The following is a 25,023-nucleotide window of genomic DNA, read 5'->3' on the forward strand; positions in this document are numbered from 1 at the left end:
GCAATTTTGGCAAAACAAAGCAGCGAAAAGCCTCGGGAGCAAACTGAGTGGGGCATGTGGAAGGATGCCTCACTGCCACTCTGCCCATGCCGCGGCTCCAGCCTAAATTCCCCTTTCCGATTGCAATCTGTCCATGCTATCACAAACCAGAGAGGCCTATAGCCCTGACCAGCTTAAACTCTTCTCACCGATGGTCTAGACAGGATTACAAGCCACGATCCCCATGGATGCCACCAAACAGACCAAACTCCCTTGGGAAGAGCCCCCTGCTCCTGCCCTTTGAGTCGCCAGGTCTCTGCAATAGGCTTCTGGGCTTGCCTGCAGTGGGACTGGCAAGAAAAAGCAGCTCTAAAGGCCAAAAAGAGGAGCCAGATTAAAGTATCAAATCTGAATTTATGCTCACGACTTAAGGTTTAATAATGCAACAGAAAATCAATATTTAATAAAGCAAATGATGGGGAAAAACACTGAATGGGAGATGAGCCGCTGCTCGTGTTTTCAAACAAGTAACTCTCGGAGGAGCTGGTTTGGCAGGATGGATGCAGGACCAGATTGCCATGAAGAGCTGGCATGAAGGATGCCCCAGGTCCCACCAATTCCAGCTCCAGTATCAAGGGAGCTCACGGGTCTTTTATTAAAGGACAAACAAGGAATTACTGTGGTGGTCAGAGTCCAAATACCCATGGAGAGAGATCAAATGCTGATGCACAAGGGAAGCCAAGCAGCTGCCTCACTGAACAGGTCCAGATCTGAGCTAGGGCTGGAGCCTGGGCTTGTGAAACTCAAAGAACTCACCCAAATTTGGGTTTCAAATGCATCAAGAAAAGCTGTCAAGGGATGGATATCCCCTGAGAAGTTGGAAGGGAGCACAGGAGCTCAAAGAGAGGATAAACCCCTGACTGCCAAGCAGGGTGTTGCTAATTCAGGGGTGCAAGTGGCACGGTGAGTGCGCATCCCTGGAATGCTGGGCCTGGGCAGGATGAGGGATGCGCCTGGGATGCTGGAGGCAGATTTGTGGCAGCTTGGACTCCCTCCCCTGGAGGATGGAGAAAACTGCAGCGAGCCCGAGCACGGCACAGAGATGTCGGGAATGGATCGTACCTTGAAGCTCATCCAGTTCCAGCCCCCTGCCACGGGCAGGGACCCCTTCCACTAGAGCAGCTTGCTCCAAGCCCCTGTGTCCAACCTGGCCTTGAGCGCTTCCAGGGATGGGGCAGCCACAGCTTCTCTGGGCACCCTGTGCCAGCGCCTCAGCACCCTCACAGGGAAGAATTTCCTCATATCCAACCTGAACTTCCCCTGTTTCAGTTTGAACCCATCACCCCTTGTCCTGCTGCTACAGTCCCTCATGAAGAGTCCCTCCCCAACATGCAGATGCTGTTTGATCCACATCCCACCTTACCATTTACAAGCCTGGGGCTGCTAGAAAGCTGATGCTGAGATGCAGAGTGTCCCTGCAGCCAGCACTGCAGTAATAAATGCCTTTTGCAGCAGTAATCCTCACTGTTTGCCTACCCCACCTTCTCTGCTATGATTTTCCAGCCCTAAACACAAGCTGGGAAGTGGGGACTTTTCCTCATGCCCACCCAAGCGAGAGTGGGATGCACAAAGCTCGGGATGCACCAAAACCCCTCTCACGAACTTTGAGGGCTCTGTATAAATCCTGTCCTCCAAGGAGACCCTCACTTGCACTGGTATTGGTGCTCAGCTCGCTTCAGGGCAGCAAAATGAGCTCTGGTGCCCTTGGATGAAATCCTTCCTTTAGCACGCCGGGTTCCCAGCCTGGCCCTGCAGCACCGCAATAATTTGTAGCTTGTGCTGGGATCCTTCATGATGAAAGATGACATATAAATATAAAACGTTATCACTCCATAACAGCCACATGCTATAAAACGCCGGGCAGAAGGATCTGGAACTAGATGGAGGCAGTGCTTTCAATCCTTCCCTGCAGAGTACTGCTGCTAAAGCAACAGACCTGCTCCAAAAAGCCCCGGAAATGGAAGAAGGAGGCACAACCCTCTAAAAACATCACAATTGTGGAATGAGATGGATAAAGCAACCTGCCACCAGCATGACCTTCCTGTGCTGACAGCCCTGGGTTAGGTGTAGCACTAACACACCGATGCCACCTCCTCCCATCCCCTAAAGGGACTTTGGGATGCTCCGTGTTACTGTAGTAACAACGCGCCGGTAGTAATGTTACACTACAACGAGTTGACTCTGCTCCCGTGACAGTGATAACAACGCTGTTACTGTAGTAACATTCCATTGGTGAGGTCTCACCGTTCTCCCCTTAATTTTATTGTCATCAGATTAAATTGCAATAATGTTATTGAGCCGCCATTAGGGTTGCCATGGTGACAATACCATTAAGGTACCGCTATCGCATCACAGTGGTCCAACCGTTCCACCACAAATGTTTTAATGTAGTAAAACAAAAGAGATGACTGCAGTAACATTAAACTGCAGTGACCTCGATACTCCCCCCCCGCCCCTGCATCCAACATGCCTAACAACTCTGGAAACCAGATGTGGTTATGGAGGCATCATACAATCAGAGTCTGGTTTGGGTTGGAAGGGACCTTAAGAGAGAGAGCTCATCTCCATCTCCCCTCTGGCACGTTAAAGCCATTCTGCTTGTCCTTTCCCTGCATCCCTTGTAAAAATTCCCAGCATGCATCCCAGAGGCGCAGTGCAAAGTTCCACCACGCAGGGGATGAACACAAGACCCACAGACAACTTGAGTCTGGCCAACAAATGGCCTCCCACTTTCACCCTCTCTGCAGAAGAGATCAGTGCAGTCACCATTGAATGGCTCCGGGTGATGCAGCGACCTCTCCCTGAAAGCCTTTAGAGAGGATGGGTCAACAGGGCTAAAGGGAGCTCGTGCTTTCAGAACAGCTCTTGCTCTCTACAAGAGGAGTGATCAGAAGGTGACCTCCATGGTTCTGAGCACCTCTGAGGGACTAGCAAAGAGAGTTACCTGCCCTGCCACAATAGCACAAGCAGCTGGAGCTGAGGAGGATGGAAATAAAGGAGCTATAGGGTACCAGAGGCAGAAATGACCCCAGTGGGCACCATTATGCTGTCCCAGTACAAAGACCTCACAATACACTGGATGACAGTGTTGGCACTTCACTGGGGGAGAGAAACAGAAATTGGCCACAGCCTTGGTGTACACAAGAAAGGAAACCACAAAGGAAATGAAGCGGTCTGTGCGTCCTATGAATCACCGGTTCTTCTTTCCCCTTCCTCCATTCTCCTGCCAATTATTTCTCCTTGGGATGCGTTCCCTTTCCAACCAACCTAACCTAACCATGGAATGGTTTGGGTTGTAAAGGACCTTAAGCACATCCAGTTCCAAACCCCTGCCATGGGCAGGGACACCTTCCACTAGAGAAGGTTGCTCCAAGCCCTGTCCAACCTGGCGTTGAACACTGCCAGGGATGGGGCATTTGCCACTTGTTTGGACAGCCTGTGCAGTGCCTCACCACCCTACTGCTTCTCTTTCTAATGAGGACAGTGCCAACACACTCGAGCCCTGTTCACCTCCCCATCCCTCCCCTTGCACCACTGGGGCTCCCTTCTGTGCTCCAGGAAGGAGGACACTGCAGCGCAAGTGGGCCACATTCCCAGCGGGATGCAGTGTGCTGGCTTCCTCCACCAGCAGCATGGAACTGGGGCAGCCCAAAGTGCTCCAGTCCAGGCTCTGGAGTCCCTGGTTTCCCCCCCTTCCCACCCCACCATGTAATTGCTAATTAATAATAACGTTTAGCTCTCAGATAGCACATTCCATCTTCAAAGACCTCTGTCGACATTAATGAATTAATCCTCATCAACCCCCCTGTGAAGGAGGTGACAATTATTATCTCTGCCTCACAGATGTTAAATTGATTTGCAAAGAGGTCAAGTGGCTTGGGGGGAAGGGGGGGAGCTTCCAGAAGGCCACATGAGGAAGAACATCAGTGGGTTAAACCCACAGACTGGGCTGATGGAGAAGACGGAGCTGGTAATCTCAGGGGGGAGACGGAGAGATATGGGGGCAGCAACGGATGTGGGACCTGCAGAGATGCTTCCTATGGGAACAGCAACGCAGGGATACAAAGCCAACAACTAGGACAGTGCGAGAGAGAGCGTGGGAGACCTTCAGTCCTCCACAACAGCTCTGCTACAAAAGGAAAAGATGCTTTGATGGACGGATGGCTATTAGCAACAAAGGGAGACGGGAAGGAACGCATCAGTCACCGGAGCTGAGAGCGCGGGCGAAGCGAGGGAGGATTTCCATTTCATGCCGCTGGTTTCCTCCCCTCCACCCATTTAGGGAGGCTCTCCCAGCTCTCCACACTCCTTTCAGAAGGTATTATCTAAACCTGCTTTTGCTTCTAGAAAGAAAAGCTGCTCTCATGGGCAAAAAGTTACGGATGCACCCGAAAAACCCATGCCAGAAGCTGTGGTTTCTGCTGGGATTCATCCTATGCAGCATGTGACCAACTAAACTGAGTCACCAAAGAGCCCTGTGCGAATCCCTCTGCACCTTCTCACCCCATTGTGGTTTTGGCAGTGCAGGGGACAGGCTCGGCCCCATGGGGACCCTCCCAGCTCCGTTAGTGATGCCCAAGTTCTTTGGTAGAGAGTGGTTAGGAAGGTTCTAAGCATCCCCAGTAAAAACCAGGCACAAGCAATGCATTCCCACCCAGCCTGCTTTCCCTACAAGCCACCTTGAGGTCTTTGGACCAGAGTGATGGTGACTGCAGGGACTGATCCTTCCTCCCAGCCTCCCTCCACTCTGCAAGGCAGGCAATTCCCATGCACCCCAATGCAAGGCAGGATAGAACCATCAAAAAGTTCTCCTTATTCTCCCCCGAGTAAAAGGTTTGAAACAAAACCCCACCGGTGGCTTTATCTCACCAGCACACACCTTAGCAGTGATGCTCCCGGGGTGGCTTTGTCATGGGGTGAGGTGCCACCAGCATTGGAGTGTCACCCCACCACCTTCACTCACTGCCCCCTTACTTCAGCAGCAGGTAATTAACTCCCTAATAAAGGCAGGGATTTCCAGCTTAACCCCAGGCCTGAGAAAGAGTGGGAAACCTCATTTACCTCCAACAAAAGGGGAGGGGTGATTAGTAGCTCCAGTGACAACAGCAAGAGCCAGATAGGGCGAGGGGAACTGATAAAGCAGCAGAAAGCGCTAATACCCCTCAATCGCCCGCCTTTTCTTTCCCCTCCTTCTTTCTTTCTTTGGAAGCACTAAAATTCCACCATTTTCTATCATGCAAATTTGTGTGCCTAAGTGAGATTAAACTCTGGCAGTACTGTGCCTCCTTCCCCAAGTCCATTTCCCGTGCGGAGATAAGGCCAACTTCCCTTAATGCATCTTACAAGGCAGTGGGAGTTTTGAAGGCACGCACTGGAGACGGCTTATTATCAATACAAATAAGAGCTTTCCAGATACTGTCCTTCTCCTCCCTCCCCTCTCTCCTTTAAACCCAGGAACCCAGAGAACAGCTTCAATAGCAGAAGTGTCATGCAAGGAGCAAGGAGAAGGGGGAGGCTGTGCCTGAGATGCTGCTGCAGAGGCAAGAAGCAGGACCAGGATGGGATACAGGAGAGGAGAGGAAGGGAAAGCATCACTTCTCAGAGGTCAATGGGGCCTGAGTGTTCTCACTCTGGGTTTCTGCCTCCCTCCCAAAGCTTGCCTGCAGTGAATGGGGCTTCCCTGGGTTTTGTCCCTTTGGGATTTTCACCCCTAAACCTCTCACTCTTCCCAGGGTCCAAGGCAAACACAGGCAGTGCTGCTCCCCTGAGCTTTGTCTGGCCTTATGGCAACTCCTCTTAAGAAGAAACGAGTGCTGAGCAAGCAGGACAGGCAGAGACCAGCTTCCAGACACACGGACACCCACTGAGCTGTTCATTGTAGTCTGAGATCTTCAGGTGCTAAAAACCTCCTTGGACCTTTTGCAGCTCTGTGGTTGGCTTGCATCAACTTGGCTTTACCAACACTGAGCCTGACCCCATTTAAAGCAGTCCCCAAAATAGCAGGTCTGAACTTTGATGCATTCAATGCCAAGAGACTGTTGTCTCGTTCCTGGGGCTCATTGGTCCCATATCGGCACAGAAGCAGCAGGAAGGAGAGATGCGCCAACGTGCTATTCCTGGAAGCAGTCACCTTTTGCCTTTTGTAGAGGATTTTAAGACTGACAAGTGTTTCTGAAAGCCTGACCGACAAGGAAAGGTGGGAGAAACGGGGCTTGAATCCTTTCAGGGAGAAGTTGCAACACGATAACAACCTTCCCAGAAGCTAAAGGTTGGTACAAAGAGGACACTGATCAATTGTTCTCCACATCCTCTGGGGATAGGCTGAGAAAAACTCCACTTGCAACAAAGAAGGTTGAAGTTGGATATTAGCTATACATTTTCTAATTATAAAGGTAGCGAAGCAATAGAATAGATCGTCAAGGGAGGCTGAAGAACCTGCTTTGTTAAAGAGTTTCAAGAATAGCTTTCACATGTGTTTGCCAGTGATGGCTCAGCCTTGTTGCAGAGGGATGGGCTAAATTAGCTCTTGAGGTGCCTTCTACCCACCTATTTCGGGCTCTCAGCCATCAATACAGTCAACCTAGAAATAAATGTGCAGCACTCCCCTTGCTGCAGCGTGGACATTCTGATTTCCTGGTGGTTTCGAGCTCATTCCATCCCTCTGCCTTGGGGCACCATCCCCAACCCTCATACTCTAAAGGAAGCTCCTTCTCTCACCTCTATCCCTCTTCTAGTTTTTGCTCTTTCCCCCTAAAGCACCCCCTCCTCCAGCACCCCACCTTTCTAAATCCCTCCATCCATGGCTGTTTTGAAGTGATATTCCTTAAAGCTGTTGAGAAGGAGGGATGCACAACATGGGATCAGGGCTCCTGGACCCTGGCTGATATGCACCCATCAGGCCTGCTTGGGGGAGCATCAGGCTGCTGAAACCCTGGCTGGAAGGGGAAGAGCACCTTGTTTGGAGAGCACAACATGCCCCAGGGCATGATTTAATTGCATCCTGAGAGGCTGGAGTGCTCCTGCGTGCCCCCAGGCCCTTTCCTGGTGCAGCAAGGGGAAAGTCAGGGCAGGGTTATAACACATTGCATATTCATTGGGCCCATTTTCCAAGGGAGGAGAGTTAATCCTGGTACCCCAGCCAAATACTTACTAAGGTCATTAAGGCTTCCCTTTACTTAGACACAATATTCACCTTCATGTCCTGCTCTGGCACTTTCCATGCAAGAAAGGGCTGGTTGAGCCAAGCTTTTGGAATTAGGAGGCCAGTAATTCTGTAAGGATGTACAGTATGGACATAGTACTGAGCCCATCACTGAATCCTACTGAAGTGCACTGCGGCAAGGAGTTAAGAAACAACCTTTTCCTCTAGTACCCAAACATCTTTTCCTAACGATACAGCAAGACACAGGAGGGATGGGCCTGGATGTCTGGTGATATGGGGAAATTTAGGAAACAGGCATCAGAACAGAACAGATAGAAATTGTCCTGCATCACCCCAGCATCTGATAGCCACTTCAGAACTTGCGGGTGATCGACTTTGGCTTAAGAAACTAAGGCAGGTAATAACAAGTATTGCAAGATAAAGAGCAAGGAACTGGGCTGGCGATGCATCCGCTTCCTTCCATGGTTAATGGAGATGGAGGAAGTCTGGCTCTGTTTAGTTTGCTTGATTGCTCCAAGAGGAAAGAGAAAACAGAAAGGGGGAGGCGGGGGGGGGAAATAAAGGCTCTGGGTTTGGGTTTTCCCCCCTGCTTCTATTCATTAGGCTGCCAATAAAGCTTGGGCCTGGCGTATCGATGGTGGTTGAGCTCAACCTGACTCTGCATACAAGACCAATGGCTTTTTAACCCAGCTTGTTTCCAAATCAATACAGCCATCAGCATCTGAAAATTAGCCCCAGACGAGATTCCAATACTCAAGCTGGTGTCTCATGCTAAGAGTGCTCCCGCTCAGGGCACAGAGGAAGGAAAAAGAGCTTGCTAGCAAGGGATTAGAAACTTGCCATTAATCTTCCCCAAGGCAGCACATTGCAGCCCGAATGTCCCACCACGTGTGCTCCTCCTTTCCCAGCGTCCTGCAGCACAGACACGGATTGGATGTGGCATGAACATTCATTTACTTGATCATCATGTGTGCCCACACATGTAGGTCCCCTCTTAAGAGGCCCATGTTGCTTGTATGCTTGCCAAAGGAAGCACATACGTGCATTGTGCATCATCGATGCGCACTCAGGGACCAGCACCAGCAGGATGCTGCAAGAGCTCTGCCACCCCATGCCAACCTTCCTCCTCCTCCTCCTCCTCCTCCTCAGAAGTACAGTTTCAACACACAAACACATATTGTTGCTAGGCTTAAACACACCCCCACAGAGTACACAAATCTGCCAGCTCGCTCTATTCCCTCAACACAAGTTTTACTTCAAGCGTTGCCTCCAGCATGGAAAACAAACACAACCCAACATCAAATCACAACAACCAGCATCATGGGTTTGCCAGTGACTACTTCAGGAGGCAAAGCTGTATCAGCCCTCCGTGATACTCCAGTAAAACTGGCTAAAGGCATCACCCAGCTTCACTGGGGCTCTCCAAGCCTCTGCATTTGCACCAAGTTGTCTTAAAAGCTAGAAGTAGGAGCAATGGGAAGAGAAGACACCAGGGCAGAAAGGAAGAACAGGAATCAAAGCAAGCCCAACCCCTTTATGAACTCCTTTCCTCTTACCTTGCACGATGAGATGGACGCGCGATGTCTTGGGGTGATTGTCTGTCTGCACAGAGCAGGTGTATGGGCCTTCATCATAGACATCCACATCTTGGATCTGGATGCTGTACTGGGTTTTGGTGTTGGCCAAGAGCACCACCCGAGGGTCCAAGCACCACTTGTCATTGCCGGCATAGAGGATGCTGCTGCGGTTCAGCCAGGCCACTCGGGTGACTCGGTTGTCCACGGTGCACCTGGGGAGAACAAAGAGGTGACCCATCAGTGAGCTGCTCTTGGATGCTCTGCCCTCCCTTCCCCAGCCCCTCCTGGTCCTTTGGGCACTGTATTTAGCTTTGCTGCCAGCATCAGTTTCAGAGACCAAGTGCTTTCAGGGTCCAAAGAGGACAATGTTGGCACTTTACCTGCTCAGAGCACCAATATCCATCTAAACTGGTGGCTCCAGAGATGTGCCCAAGAGCTTCACAATGATTTCAGACAGAAAGAGGTCAGAGCCACGCGGTACCAGCCACCAACAGACTCCTCTGTTCCCATTTGCTCCTTTGCAAACTCAGAGACAAGTTAAAACCTCCATCCTGAGCCCAAACCATGCTTTTGGGGGGATGCAGCTCAGTTTCTTCTGCCCAAACCCATCACTTGTCATTCTCTCAGACCCGCATATCCCTGTGTCAGGCAAAGAAATGTGAAGTGGAGCCAGGAAAGCAGCTCAGGCTGCTTCACAAAGGAGCAAGGAAAATTTATCTGAGGAGGAAGCCAGCTCTATCACATCTCTAAACAGGAAGCTTTTGCTTCCTACCACTTCTCCCTCTGTCAGCTCTTCCTTCCCTACCCATCATCTGCATCATTGCATCTCCCTCACTTACTGCACCTTATCCCAGCTAAACATTTCCCTTGTCAAGTGATGCTTTGGAGGTGGAAATCTCTATCCAGCTTTATTAAACAACTGAGTCTACACCACGGTGCAAACCAAGATGATTCTTTGCTCCTGAAGGAGATTATTAATGCCCACATTAGCAGGGGCCACTCTTGTTCCTCCTGAAGGTCTCCACTAGCTTGTAACCCACCATCCTCACATCCCCAAGCAAGGTTTGAAACCTCTGTGTCCACAAATCATCTCCAGATGAGTGAGCAGCAGAAGCCCTGCAGCCTTTCTGCTGGCCCTGCAGGGAGCTGCAGCCCCCTCCCAATCCCAAGCTAGTCAAACCCCTGCTTCTCACGGAGCAGGTTTGGGATTATGGAGCCATTAGGATTTAGCCGCGCTTTGCTGGATGCAACAACAGAGGATAATGTCCCTGCATAAAACCACTCAGCCTAAGATCCACTGTTTATATTCTCCCCAATCTACTTCATTACTTGTGCAGTAGCTTGGATGCAAATTAACTTCAGAGGCACCAAAAAAGAGCACAGCAGCTTCTGTGAGGTCTCACACGGGGTAACCTCAATGAATACAAGAGGCTTAATGGGCTCTTCCTGCCAGGCTGTGGTAGGTCAAGCTGTCTCATCTCACCCAGCTTCTTTACGGAGCCTCTTTGGCTCCAGAATGACAGCAGAAGCTTAAATAACCCACTCAGCCTCCACACACAACAGAGAATCAAAGCATCAACTGGGTTAGAAAAGACTTTCAAGATCATCAAGTCCAACCATCCGCCAGCACTGCCAAGGCCACCACTAAGCCATGGCACTGAAGGCCTCATCTACAAGGTTTGGGAACACTTCCAGGGATGGTGATTCCATCATTTCCTTAGGAAGCCTGTTCCTTTTGGAGGTTAGGGATGATGGGTCCCCATGCGGTGATGTCCGCAAGGTGAGAAGGGTAGGGTGCAGCCCAGGACTCGCCTGCTGATCTGTTAGGCAAGTACCCAAGTTACTGCACCATCCTCCTCCCTCTCCGGTGTGAAAAACATCTGAGATATTAAACAATTTTACTGCTGTTCCATAATGATATTACGATAATAATAAATTACATGTGAGCAGATTTTTATTATCTACATAAAAAGAGGCAATAGATTCAGCCTGGGCTGAACACCAAGAACTTGGCTCTGGTTTTCAGCTCTGCTACAACTGGAGCAAGTCTTGAGAGTTCACTTGCTCAAGTTGAGCAAAACTTGAGGGTTCACCCCAAAGGATGGTTACTGCATCTTGTACTCTGAACCTCAACTCTGCTGGGAGCTCAGACCTGCTGGGCTCAGCTTAATGCAGTGGATATTTGGTGCTGGGCTCATTGCAAGGCCATGAAATAAGCTCCTGTGGTGACAGCGAGCAGCATTTTCTGTGAAATGCATCGGTTTGGAGATCCCTGGATAATAATGGAGCCAGACAGTGTGCAAACCAAGCATTCCCTCTATCATATGAGCATTTAAAGTGCTTTTGAAAAGCAACGGGGCTGAGGTAACGCATGAGGCAACAGTGAAATAAGTGCTTTTGCCCTTCACAGCACCCGGTCACAATCTCTTATCATCCAGACACGCTTCTCTGTCCCTGGGATGGGCAAGCTTGACGTTGTTATTGCATTTTCTCCCCTCCTTTCAAGCTCCTGAGTTAAAATATATATAATAAAGCACAGAAAGAGCTCCTGGGGAAGACACACTTTGACCTCTGGGTTTGATGTGCTGTTTAGAGGGTGGTGGGTTGTGCTTCTGCCCAGGCTCCTTCCAACCACTGCGCTAAACCCTCCTCCTCCTCGCCTACGTGCCGGATGGGATCCCCGAGGCCGAGGCTTGCCGCAGCGACCTGATGCTCTTCCAGCCCTTCCATCTGCTCCCCATTCCCTCCTCCAGCAGCTCCCCTCTCCAGAAGCCGGGATGGGAAGCTCTCCTCTCCCGTACACAGGCAGCCGAGCGGAAAACCTTTGGCTTTGGATAGGAAGCTGGGCTCCAAGCACAGGTGGAGAGCAAATGCACTACCAAGCCTGCAGCCTCCCCCCTTCCCACCCTGTTCCTGGCAAGGAGCAAAGCCCTGAGATGCTTCCTCCACCTCGCTGGAGGCTCTCTCCCCATAATGTGCCAAGGAGGGAGGGGAGCGAGAGGTCCTTGGGGTGCCAGAAAGCAGCTCCTGCTTCCAAAATGATGATGTAAAAACAATTAAGCACAGATGAGGTAATTTTCTCCCTCAAGATCCTTAATCCTTGTTATGTTCCTGCTCAGAAGGCAAGGCCTTCTCCTCCAGGAGGATGAAAAACTCCTGCCTGTCAGCGCAAGGAGGAGATGCTGCTGCTCTCCCTCTCTCTGCTGTTTCTCTCCTGCTAAACCAAACCCCAAGCCTCAGGGTTTCTCCTTCTGGAGACGCTGCTAACACGCGACTCCTGCATCAGGTAGTAACGGTTTGCAGAGAGATGTAGCTCCTAATGCTACATCAGACCATCTGCTCCCTGCTGCCACTCAAATGACCACAAATGACGGAGTTTGGGCATCTTAAGACAGTTGCATGCGTCGAGCAAAGGTGAGACTTGTGAGCATCCATCTTCCCTACCTGTCCCAACATCTCCGGTAGCCAAAGCTTCTTGGGTTTGCTATCTGCCCTCAACAAGCAAGCCGGTCCTTTAGGGACTGGCTGCTCTTCCCCACAGCCAAAGTCCTCATGCCTGTACCCTCCTCATCCCATGCAAGGGGCCCATGGGTGCAGTCAACACCCAGCCTGGCTGCAGGGACACCAGTCAAAGACAGAAACTGGAATAGGGAGAACACCACCCTCAGGTTTCTGCCCAACTTAGGTAACGCAAGCACGAAGACGAACAGGGCTATAAATGCCAACAGAGCCCTCAGTAGGGATAAAACAAGGAGGAGCAGGATGCTTTACAGACGCAGATCTGCTCCCAAAGGGCTCACCACCAAACCGCAGCCACCACTATTGAGTATCAGGAATGAACTAGCAACAGGGTGCCAAAACTGGGCTCCCTGATGGCTTCCCACAGGGACCTCCCTGTGTTTTTGGCATGGACACACAGCGATGACAATGAAATCCTAAATCCCTCTCGTTGCTTTCCTGAGTTTGCACACAGAAAATGACGGGAGAGGACGTGGCCCAGCAGTGGGAGGAAGGAGGTTTTTAATTACTCAAGTGTACTAATTGGCACACAGCACTTTTTGGTTGCCTCTCAATGCAAATCGCTGGTGTTCCAGAGGGCTGGGCTGGAGAGCACAGATTGTCTCAACCCAGCAGGACACACAAGCCATGAATCATGCTAATTAGAACTGAAAAGAGCTCAGTGAAATCACCAACCTGATCGCTGCTTGCTTTGCACTTAGCAGGGTACAAGCTCCATCGTGGGGAGGCAAAGCTGGGGCTAAGCCTGGCTCACCCCATTCAACTCGGTGGCCCATCCAGGAGTTGTGACCAAGCTCGCTTCGCCTTCCACCACCGCCACCTCACTCTTTGTGCCCACCCCAGAGAAAACAGCTTCCCAAATCCAAACTGATGGAATTTCACATGCGTTGCACCACAGCATTGACCCCTTATCAAGCATCTTTAGATGTCTTTTTGTTTTCTTCCCAGACACTGCATTTTGAAGCAATCCCTTCTCCACCAGTAGCTTTTTGTCCCTGCTATAGGTTAGACCAAGCTGGAAATCAGCTTGAAACAACTCATTTGGGGTCAAAAAGCTCCCCAAATCTCTTTGCCTGTGGTTGGGCAAGGAGACAAGCTGCTCTGGCCTCAGCATCTCATGTTCCAGACATCACCTTGCAGCCTCTGCGCCATCAGCTACGTTATAAATGATCAGCTAAACCAGACCGCTGCCAGAGGCAGAAGCTTCACAGTGCAGATTTATTTCTGTGATTATCACATTTTATTGTTATTTATTAGGATTAATTAAAGGCTGGGCTGTGAACAACTCAATCCTGTTCAGGCACAGTCCCACTGCTCTCCTATTCTTTCCTATGATGTTTGCGCACTGGTGGCAATAGATGTTTGGCCATCAATACCGAAGCAAAGGGAAAGTTAGGGTCAGATTGTCCCATGCTCCCTGGCACAGGTGCTGCCCATGATCCTATATGGATGCATGGACAGCCCAAGGTGCGGCTATCATAGAGAAGCTTTGTTACTAGTAAATATTAAGCCAAAGCTCTCATTACCACAACTCAATCTGGTTTCCCTCTCAGTGCTTTTTTGCTCTATTGGGTTAAGTCATGCACGAGCAATTTCTACCAGTCTAGGATTTACAGCATCTGCTCCCACAGACCGTGTGTGCTTGCAGCACCGTCTGCCACACACCCCCCAACATGCAATGCACATACTGAGGGCACACATGCTCATCCACATGCATGGTGAATAGCATGTGCACCTCCAGCAATAACCCTGCTGACCCCTCCTGCAAGCAGGACATAGAATCATGGAATCAACCAGGTTGGCAAAAGACCTTTCAGATCAGCAAGTCCAACCATTCCCCAGCACTGCCAAGGCCACCAGTAACCCATGTCACCCAGGTGGTTCTAACAGGGGGCTTAAGGCTCATCCCTTTTGAGGTCTGTGTGGTTGACAGAGTGGTAGGGCTTTTGGCATGCCCATGGGGTTGGACTAGATGATCTCCAAAGGTCCCTTCCAACCCTATTCTGTGATCAGGACCAGGACCACCCCAGCCATCCTCACCCTCAACTCTAAGATCAGCTGAAGGGCATCCCTGCAGCTCACACTGATGTGACACTACCAAAGATGCAGCCTGAGGACTTCTCCATCACTCACAAGACCAAAACCTGTTTCCCAGCACAGGGAGGATGCTGTCTGCCAGGCAGGATTTGACCAACAGATTAACTCAGCAGTGGGATCTGATAGAAAACAGGAGACCCTGCTGGGGTTGGCACCTGCCTCCAGTCCCCTCCACAGCAACCAGAGCATCGCCAAAGGCTGGGGAGTGAGCAGGTGCCCTCAGATCCGCTGCCACCCCAAAGCCCCTTCACAATCCCACTGAGCTGGTCAAAAGCAGTGCTCAGAAGTGGAAAATAAACCCCCTTTGTGCTTCCCTGCCCAGACAAGAGTTTCATTGCTGTTGGTGCAGAGGGAGTTTGTGCTCTGGCCTGGGAAGTCCTGCTTTTCCCACCAGTTCATGTCCCTGCCCTTCGCTTCTGCCCTCTGCCAGGCTTTAAAGGTATTTGGCACTTCCTTGGCAAGGAGGGTGAGTTAATGTGTGTTTGTAAAGCACCTGATCCCCCGGATTGGAAGTTTATACATGCCAATGATTCCCACTAATGACATTAATAATAACATACTGGGCTCCACAAGATCTGCCTTGGTTCAGTGCCTGGGATCTGCAGAGCTGCAAACAACTCCCAGTGTGCTGCCTTAGACTGAGCTATTGGCAAACACCAAGGAAACAGGAGGAAACCAGGCTGGGGAGGGAGGAAGAGCTGCAAAAAGAGCCAAAGCTCCCACTTTAGAGCCCGAGCATAAGGGTACGGAACAGCCACGGGTCCCACGAGCACCTCTGGGTGCACCCAGCACCCCACCAGTCCTGGCAGAGGTAGTGGCAAGGATTGGTGCTGCAGCAGGCAGGTCGTGCTGCAGCAGGCAGGGATGGCTTGTCTGGAAAAGTCTTTATCTCTCTGCAATGCAGCAGTGCACAAGCACCTTTCCAAGTCCCATGCTTGCCTCATCCAGCCTTTCTATTTATCCTCCTATTGTCTCTGCTAACAACAGGGCTCTGCACATCTACAGCATCTTCCATCTCAGCACGTGAGGCAAAGCATCAATGAGGGCAGCAACTCTGAGACCACACATAGAGGAAGCGTGTCCCAAACCTGGAGCTGACCCGGGAACGTGCTCCTGGCCCATCTGCTTGGGTGCCCTCCAAAAGTGCTAATGGCACTGGGAATGGGGGTGATGCCAGCACCAAAATGCCTGTAGGCAGCTGTGCAGGGACACGCTTGGTTTACTAATGATGTCCACCAGTCAGGGAGCTCCTGCAGTGCTGGGATCCTGCTCGGAGCTCAAGGAACAGGTTGGTCCTCCTTGTTTTCTCCTTGGTCACATTCCCAAAGCCCAAGTGGTTGTTCAGGGGGCTCCTGGATGCCAGCAGGCAAAGAACCCCAGGTGAAAGCCACCCCTTTCCCAGTTGTGTTCCAGTGTTGTCTACGGAAGGGTCTTCTTCCGCATGGAGGACACCACCCTAAACCAGGACCAGGCTTTGGCAGTTGCCTGCACACTGGCTTAGAGGCTTCAAAAGGAGGTGTGGGAAATGCCACGTGAAGAAAATAACTCCATCATGATCTCATCCTCTCCCCTCAAGTGTTACAGAGCAGCCTAAACCCTGTAAAATCAGGTCTCCTCATCGGAGGAGGTGTGGAGAAGAAGCCTCCTCTCTCTGCCTCCAAAAACCTGGAGACCTCCCTCCTCACTATACACTTTTCTTGGGGAAAAATGCTCCTTTTCCACCAAAAATCCCTAGATTGAGCTACTTGAGACACCCCCAAGTCCGCATCCTGCTCAGCCCCGCCAGCATCTCCTCCTCCAGGCTGCGCTCCCAGCAGTTAGTGCTGAACTCTCCCAATTACAGGCTGTGCCCCTGAATAATTCCTGCTTCTGCTTTGCTCAGTTGACACTAATAGCCCAGGAATAAAGCGGTGCCATCCACCCCACCGGCCTGCAAAGGAGCACATTTAACTAAGTACCAGGCAAGGGACTGCTGAGCTTAACTGCATTGCAAATGTATTCCAAAGGAAGCGATGCACTTAACTTCTCACAAGTGGGAAATTATCACTGAAGTGCCTTTTCCTTAGAAGTTGAGGCACAAAACAGGAACGGTGAGGGGTGAGAGCTCTCTATAAGACCTGTGGAGAGGGAATGAGGAGGGATCTGGAGCTGGCTGCTAAAGGATGCTCCAGGAGGCACCAGGACAGGAGGAGCAGGCACAAGAGGGAGTGAGAAGTGCTGCAAACAGAGGCCTGAATGCAGATAATGTGGGGAAATCAATCCAGGGAAGAGCATAAAATGAGGTCCCAGGTTTTCAAAGCACTGGCAGAGCTCTCCAGTAGCACATAATACAGTACCACAGGGTTGCAATGAGAAGATGAGGGGAGCTTGCACTGGTACTGGTGGCAGCTGACCACCGTGGAGCACATACATGCTACTACACATATGTGCATATATCTCTCTATATATAAAAATATATATATACACACATATACATATAAGCTAATATATTATCATCTAATACATGTATATTTGTAGCATAATCATGGGTTACCACATCACTTTCCTGCACCGGTTCTCCCTCATGCTCCTAACTGCAATCTCACCACAGCACCCAAGCTTCTATTGCTTCTACAAGGAGATGGGGAGAGATGGACAGAAAGAGGACAATGAACAATCTCTTAAGATGGAAATAGAGAGGTGGTCCAGGTACCACAAGACCCCATGGGAGGAACAGGACACCCTAAGCCTTTGGGAATGAATCCCTACGCCGTGCACCACTGCTCCAGGTCCCAGAATGATGGGGAGAGGATCTTCCCCTTTGGTAAGAGAAGAGGCTTCCCACTCCGAGGTCCCAAATGACCAAGACAAGAAGGTAACCTGTGCCTTTTGCTCTGACAGCTATCTCATAGTGACCAGCTTCCTAGCAGGAACCTACACAGCCTCTTATACTTGAAACCCACCACCCATGCAGATCTCTCCCCAGAAGGTTGTCTGCCACATGAGCAATGTTTAAGCACCTTGTCTCATGACCTCCCACCCCAATGGGATGGGGACTTGTCTCTGAGAGAAGCCACCAAATGGTGCAGCGAAGGAAGTGGAGAACCAGAGGAGGGGAAGTGGAGGGACAGGAGGGATGTCAAGGAAGGAAACAAGATGGAGCCAAAAGCACATAGACTAATCCCAACCATGCCACTCACACCAATACCCACTCCCCATTTATAAACCAGCACAAATGAGACTGAAAACAAGAGTGGGACTGAGGTAAAGGCCCCTTCCCAGCACACACCCCCCTTTTCCTTCCCTCTCCCCTTGAGGACATCATCCTTAAAATATATTTCATTTCACAGCTGCATTATGGTACCACAAAATCCTGCGAATCCAATTTAAGAACAGATTACCTCCTCACTTACTTCATTTGAAGCAATTACATGTTAATTTTCATTGAGACCAGCCTAATGCATACCAATCTGATGCTGCAATCTCATTTGAATACTTGAGGGAACGTTAGTTGGGCTCCGGGCTCCGGAGGCTCATATTTAAAGGGCCACTTCACATTTCCTTTCCCTTTTCCCCCTGTTATTTACACCTCCATTGCACTTGTGGTGCTCCCTCCCTCCCTTCCCAGCATTCCCAAGAGCTGGTACCACTCGTAAGACCAACTACAAAGGACAAATAAGCGTTGTGGCAAAGCCTTCAGAGCAATGCTGTGCTGCTTCCCCAGCCCAAAAAGCAGTAGCCCAACATCCTTCTGCATCAAGAAATCACCTTCCAGCATCACCCATTGGTAAAAGGTGTTGCTACCACACATCTCTCTGCAAAACAACTCCTCCTCCTCCTCCCAGACCAAGAACAGTGTCTGCTAGGTTTGTAGCTGATGGTTATCTTCTTCTCCCTCGCGCTCACTTATCTAGCCAGGCCCATGGTATCGATTGGTGTCTCGGACACCAAGGTTTGAGTAATTAAGAATGCCAGGAGAGTGGGGATTCAGCTCCTGGATGTCGCTCCGTCTCGCTGTACACATCCCGGTGATGAGCATTCATGTTGGAGGCTGCACCTTAATTAGATTTTGCAGATTGCAAAAGGCCCTGAGACGCTTGTGCAGACACCATATAAATGTATATTGCATTGTACTGTAATTAATCCAAGGTGACGCAGAGGCAGATGGAGCAGGAGCAAGGGACCGATTCACGGCGACAAAACCAGCCCTAAGACTTCAGCACAGCAGCTGCAAACCAAGAAAGCTCCTTCTGCCAGCCACAATGTGCTGATGACCACATGTTGGACAACAGTTAGTTGGACATCATGTATGGACATCAGATGTGAGGGTCTCAGAAGCAAAAGGCTTCCTGGGGCCTCCTCACCAAGTAAAAGCTCCCACTATTAATGTTGCCCAAAGAGATGGGGAATGCTGCATCCCTGGCAGTGTTCAAGGCCAGGATGGACAGGGTTTGGAGCCAGTGGAAGGTATCCCTGCCTGGAACTATATGAGCTTAAGGTCCTTTCCAACCCAAACCACTCTATGATTAAGCAGACACCTTTTCCTCCGCACAAGCAGTTGAGCAGCCAGAAAGACAATAAGGAATAAAGACAAGCACAGATTAACTGCAGCTCCTCCTCCCCCAAAGAAATCATTGATCTTTCTTGTTATCTATTGCCTATGCCACTGCTGAAAGCACCCCGGTGTCACAGCCCTGGGGTGCATGAGGGGGGCCCCAGTCCCTCATGTCCCACAGCACACGGCCAGGATGCTCCACGGGCACTGATGGAAGTGACTGCACCCATGCGAGGAGGGGTTTTACATGTAAGGAACTGTGGGATTTACCCTTAGGCCTCTTTTTCCTGACTGTTTCGAGCTCTCCTGGAAAACAGAGATGCAGAATCCAGTTTTGGCTGGCACAAAGCTGCTGTCTGTGCCCACGGGTGCTTTGCCTGCAGCGGAGAAGCTCTGCTGACCTTGAACACACACACACACACACACAGAGACCTCGAGATGAGCTCCCTTTGTACGTGACTGCCTCACCGTGACACTGCTCCCTTTGTACTGGGCCAGCCAAGAGCTTTCCCGTGCATTTGGGAACTCCCTTTAGTATAACTGATGCCATACAACTCCTGCTGCTCCAGCCCAAAAGGCTTTGCCTCCAAGAAGCCACTTGAAACACTAAGGAGGTGTCAACCTGAAGCTCTACTACCATCACATTGGACCCTTTATGCACTGTGAGACAGGAGACCCCTGGGGAACATCATGGCTGCTGTCTGTCCCTACACCCTGAATGATGGTCATGGCCATCACCGAGATGCAGAAGGAACTGACATCCCATGGCTTTGCTGTCCTTCCCTGGGGAACATCTCTTCCTGCTCCATCTCCCATCACACTCACTTCCTAAAAGCTCCTTTGCAGCAAGCAAGGAAGGAGATGCCTCTACTGGCAGGCAGGGATGCTGACGCCAAGGTGATACAAGGACACAGTGGATGCTGGCAATGCCAGCACCCGACCTCTTACAGTTTCACCCTTGGCGAGGTGGGTACCACAGCATCCTCCACATCTGGCTGCAGAACGTGTTTGGCAGGAGGAGAACCAGCCATGCTCCAGCTGCAACACAGGGTTGTGGTGTGTCAGGGACACCCTTTCACAGCACCAGGAGAGAGCCCCTGCATGAACCTTTGAAAGTGGGTCCTTTATAGTTTTCCATTTTGATGTCACATCTGTAAGAATATATTGTGGGGTTTCCTTTTCTTCTCCTCGCCCTCTCCTTTTCCAGAGGAGATGTCACGCTTTGAACTCTAATCTTTATTTATTTTATTTCCCTAGAAAAGGTTTAACTCCCCACTGAGCACAGAAGGACGAAGAGAAAAGGGAGGTGGGGAGGAAGCCATCCAAAAGTGCTCAGATTTAATTTTGTATCAGAGGGACAGAAAGAGAAATTTGTGCTTGATCAAACAGATTGAAATACCTGACACCAAAAGGACTGTCAGTAAATGGAAACTAGTTAAGGAATTACATGAAAGGCATGGGAGATGCTCGAGAAGCAGAAAAGATGCTGTAACCAAGTGGAAAACCAACCCCATCAGTCCCTAACCACCGGAGCAGCGCGAATCGGTAGGTGAAGTATTTGCTCTATGAAAGCAGCAGGCAACGGAATGTGAATGGGGGGTTTGATGAAGTCCTGAGCCAGCTCAGCACATACTGTGCCCCCACAGGAGCAGCACTGGTGGTGTTTTTAGCTCCTCACATCCCTGCATAGTTAAAACAAGCCCAGGCAGTCAAAGAAAGGGCTGCAGTGCTTTGTAAAACAGCGCCCTGGGGGCTTTGTGTTTTCCTTCTCCTCCTTGGCACCTTCCAGCTTGAGTGTGCTTGGTTTATAGAGCCAAAGAGGGTGGGATTGGGTTATCTGTTTATTTCTCTCTCTCTCCTGCTTTGGTTTTTAATCCGCTAACAGTGCTTTGCAACTGGGGCTGGGATCTGAAAAGCCAGTGGAGCCCTCCCAGGGCAGTGGAATACAGTGATTTAGGGAGGGGGAGAGCAAGAAGAGGAGGAAGAGCACAGCAGCATCTAAATAGCCTGTGGCAGAGTCAGAGGTGGACATGATGGTGACCAATTCATCCTCAACCTCTATCCCAACCCCTCCTTGCCAAAGCCTTGGAGCGTCCAGATCCTATTGCTGCCTAAACTGTGACCTGCCTGACTTAACATGGAAATCTTAAACAGGAAAACAGCCACCGTTTGCTTTCATGCAAAGCAAAGCCCAAGGGTTGCATCAGATTAGCAGCCTGGCTCTTCCCAAGGCATGGAAACTTTGATCATTTAATATGTATGCTCCATGTCAGAGCAAGCAGGTCTCCAAACCCCTGTAAATGTTTTATTAGGGCAACTCTGGCTTTCCTGGCCAAGCCTTGTTCCTTTTGGACTCTGGGGATCTTCTTGTGATGGGCGAGACACTGCTCATCATCTCCCTCTTTCCCAAGAAGAGCCATGCAGTTCCTGCCTTGCTTTTCCCTCTCATCATGCTTTAAATGCTTTACAGTAGCCTGAACACTCCAAAACTGCCCCTAAATTCCTCAAAGCACCTCCTCTTGCATCCTGAATGGGTGTGAATATAGATCATAGCTACAGCAAGGCTCAGCTCTGCCTCCTCCAACACCACCAAAGCCCTTGGGGACATATTAGAATCACAGAACCATAGAATGGTTTGGGTTGGAAGGGACCTTAAAGCTCATCCAGTTCCAACCCCTGCCATGGGCAGGGACCCCTTCCACTAGAGCAGCTTGCTCCAAGCCCCTGTGTCCAACCTGGCCTTGAACACTGCCAGGGATGGGGCAGCCACAGCTTCTCTGGGCACCCTGTGCCAGCGCCTCAGCACCCTCACAGGGAAGAATTTATCCCTAATATCTAATCTAAATCTCCCTTTTGTCATCTTAAATCCATTCCCCCTTGTCCAGTCACTACATGCGCTTGTCAAAAGCCCCTCACCAACTTACTTGCTGGCCCCTTTAGGCATTGGAAAGCTGCTCAGAGGTAATTTGTGGTTGAAAATGTCATCTTTGCCATTAATTCCAAGGAAAAAAAAAGGAAAAGCTTAAGTTACCCCTTGTACTGCCCTTCTCAATTCAACATGAATATAACATCGCTCAGCACTGTATTTCCAGCTCCCAGAGCTGGGTTTCAGATTAGGAAACAGTGCATGAAGAAAGAACGGGGCTAGATATGATCTCAGCCTACAAGGACTCCTATTCAGAGGACACTGGACCAGGACTGTAAATACAAGTGCACATCCCCACATACATCTGTGTCTCAAGAAGCCCTAGAAGAGCCATTCTGGGGGAGAAACGACACCGTTTGTGTTCTATTAAAGCAGCTCCCGTTTATATTTTCCTGATTCTAAACCATATTTACATCCCAAAATGACATGAGAAGCCTGGTGCCAAGAAAACAGGGGATTTTTATAGCTCTTGTTGCTGCAAGAAATTACCAAGACAACAAGTCACTAAGTTCTGAGAAAGGATTTGACATTTTCCTGAGTAAAAATAGCACCTGAAGTGGCATCACTTGGGATAACACCTTATGGGCAAGCGCTACCAAAGCCACCAGAGAATGAAACCCTTCCCACAGCATGGCAAAACTCACCTATGGGATATGCCACCAGGGATGCTTCACTGCCTCCTTGTTCTATAGGATTTGACACTGATTTGCACACAACCATATTGGTCTTGTCCCTATTAAGTTTGATTCGATTGGGGGGGGGGAATTACAAAGGCTAGTGATTGTCTTGCTGCAAGGCATCACCAGCTCAGAGCACACTGACAATGGACCACATGGTGCTCCACTGTACAGAGACGTGTGTTAAGGGTTTTTTGGTTTAAGCACAAGGGCAAGCTTATTTCTTTCTTTCTTTATTTCCCCCCATCAGCTTTGGATTAAATCCCAGGTGAGATCTGCCACTAAAAGCACACTCCAGTGATCCAATTCACTGGTGGATGCAGGAGCAAGAGGGATGGATTCAGGTAGGATAGGACCACCTGGTCCAGGTAAAGGATGCATCTCCCAGAGATGCAGCTCTGGCAGTTTTATCATTCACTCTTTTAAAACCCAAATAACCACCAAGACCTAGCACACCATGAAAAAAGGAGACCAGAGGCCAAGCCAAAACGCAAGGGAAAGCTACATGAGGATGCTGGGATTTTGTATAAGCATTATGGCCATGCCAGCTTTAGAATCCTATAATGGTTTAGGTTGGAAGGGACCTTAAAGATCCAGCATCCACTTCCTGCATTTTCAACCTCCAGACAACGGATGTGTGTAGAGAAAGGTGGATCAGGAAGTGTTTCCAGCCACTACAACGTGCAGGTAGGATCCAGGAACATGCATCCATCTCCTGGCCCTGAAAGCAGGATGCAGCCCAGCTGCATCTCTCCTCTCTGGGAGAGCTCACATCTCCACAAGCCACAGTCATCTCTTCCCCCTGACTGCTAATTAATACCCAACCTGTTCAGTGACTAACGAGCCCCTGCCTGTGCACACATGCCAAGTCCCAGGCATTGACCCAAGGCCAACACTGCTTCCCACGCCTCGGATGCAGCCGCGCCAAGCGGACGGGGAGGCAGATGGATGGGAAGGAGAGGCAGAAGCATCGGCAACACAGACCCTACAGGGAAAGCCAAGGAAGGAGAGGGGTGTGCCTTCTCCTAGGTGCTTTTACACACCAACACGCTGCTCTCCAAGCTCCTTTGGTGAGGCCAAGCTGCCCTACCACACTGCTCCGCCTCACTGATGCCGATGTGGAGCTTGACCCTATTTATCCAGATGGCCCAAATCTCCCAAGTGCTGAGGCTCCTGCTGTTTTCAGGGAAATGCCCAGTGGTCTCATTACATCCAATCTCTTCTCTTTCAACTAGCCCAGCAAATACACTCCTTCTTCCCTGCACATCCCCAAAGTCGGAGGAGCAGAGGAGAAGTAGAGACCAGCAAGGAGAGGTGGGGATTTCATCTATCAAGGGGTTTGCTTTCTTCCTCTGTTTTTAAAACGAGCATAGGAATGTGTTTATTTATAAATCAAAATTCAAACTAATTATTAGATGGAGGCTTTCAAGTAAATAATGTAGGTCATGCAATATCCTGTGGAATAATAGCAACGGTTTCAGCTTCAGGAAGCGCATAAGTAACGGACACTCGTGGACACATCCGCCCTGCAGGTCAGGAGCTCCAAGATCAGGTCTTAACACAAAACTGGGTATCATTTCAACCTCTATCCCCCGCCTTCACCCCAGCCATCCTCTTTGCCTGCACATGAGGAGTGCAGGACCAGAGCCATGTGGTGCTCACCTCAGCAGCCAGTCAGGCTTCTTATGAAGGGCTCAGTGCAGAGCAAACCCAAACTCACCCCAAAGGAAAAGCTGGACCTAACAGTTCTAATGCTTAAAGGTAATCATTGATAAAATCAGTTTTCAAACAGACAAGAATCATGGAGACTCCGAAGACAGGAGCCCGGGATACATGTTTGAAGCTACTTCTTGAAACAAAGGTGAAAGCACGGTGGTACCTCCCTCTTCCTGCCTCTCAGCCATCAGAACCGACTTCATTCATTGCACAAAAGAACCTCTCTTTGCCTTCTCTAAGAGGAGCCTTCCTAATGTTGGGATGTAAAGAGCTGCAGCTTTCCCCCCGTGCCTGTGGGCAGCAGATATCAAAGCCAGGGAAAGCAAAACATGGAGTTTACACCTAAGGAAATAGTTGGCAGCGAGAGGATCGTTGTGCCTGCACCCATTTGGAAGGAGCAACCAGAGGAGGTGACTTCCCAGAGCCAGCCCAAGTGCCCGAGACAGAGCTCATTACAAACGTAACCTACTTGCAGGGAGTGATCAAGGCTGAACAGGTTGCCAATTAAAACTCATGATTTCAAACAACAAAGAAACCTGTGGACATTGTTTGATCGTCCCCATTCTGCATGAGCTAAAAATAGGCTGGATGCCGGGAGCCAGATCCTCAGCCCGGCTTCAGGGAGTTACAAGCTTTACCTATGCATTGGTGTTAAGTTCTGCTCTCTATTGAAACTTGCAAAAAGGTTTTCTTTTCCTGCATAAATACAACAATCTTCCTTCCTTTCCCCCAGCCCTCTCCATCTTGGAGCTCATCTCTCCTAAAGCAGCTCACAT

At 50.1% G+C, this 25,023-nt stretch overlaps 1 protein-coding gene across 7 annotated transcripts in view; it reads right to left on the reverse strand.

Annotated features, from left to right (window-relative positions):
* Nucleotides 1–25,023, reverse strand: part of LOC134164327 (protein CEPU-1) — a 332,330-nt gene that overhangs the window by 41,170 nt on the left and 266,137 nt on the right. For all 7 annotated transcript variants that reach the window (XM_062619944.1, XM_062619942.1, XM_062619945.1 and 4 more), the window contains one exon: nucleotides 8,758–8,990. In XM_062619944.1, coding sequence (XP_062475928.1) covers nucleotides 8,758–8,990 — 233 coding nt within the window. The remainder of the gene's footprint in view (nucleotides 1–8,757; nucleotides 8,991–25,023) is intronic.

The sequence above is a fragment of the Pezoporus occidentalis genome, unplaced genomic scaffold, assembly GCF_034315485.1.
Source record: "Pezoporus occidentalis ecotype Australia unplaced genomic scaffold, CSIRO_AGI_Poc_V1 ctg216, whole genome shotgun sequence".
Lineage (NCBI taxonomy): Eukaryota > Metazoa > Chordata > Aves > Psittaciformes > Psittacidae > Pezoporus > Pezoporus occidentalis.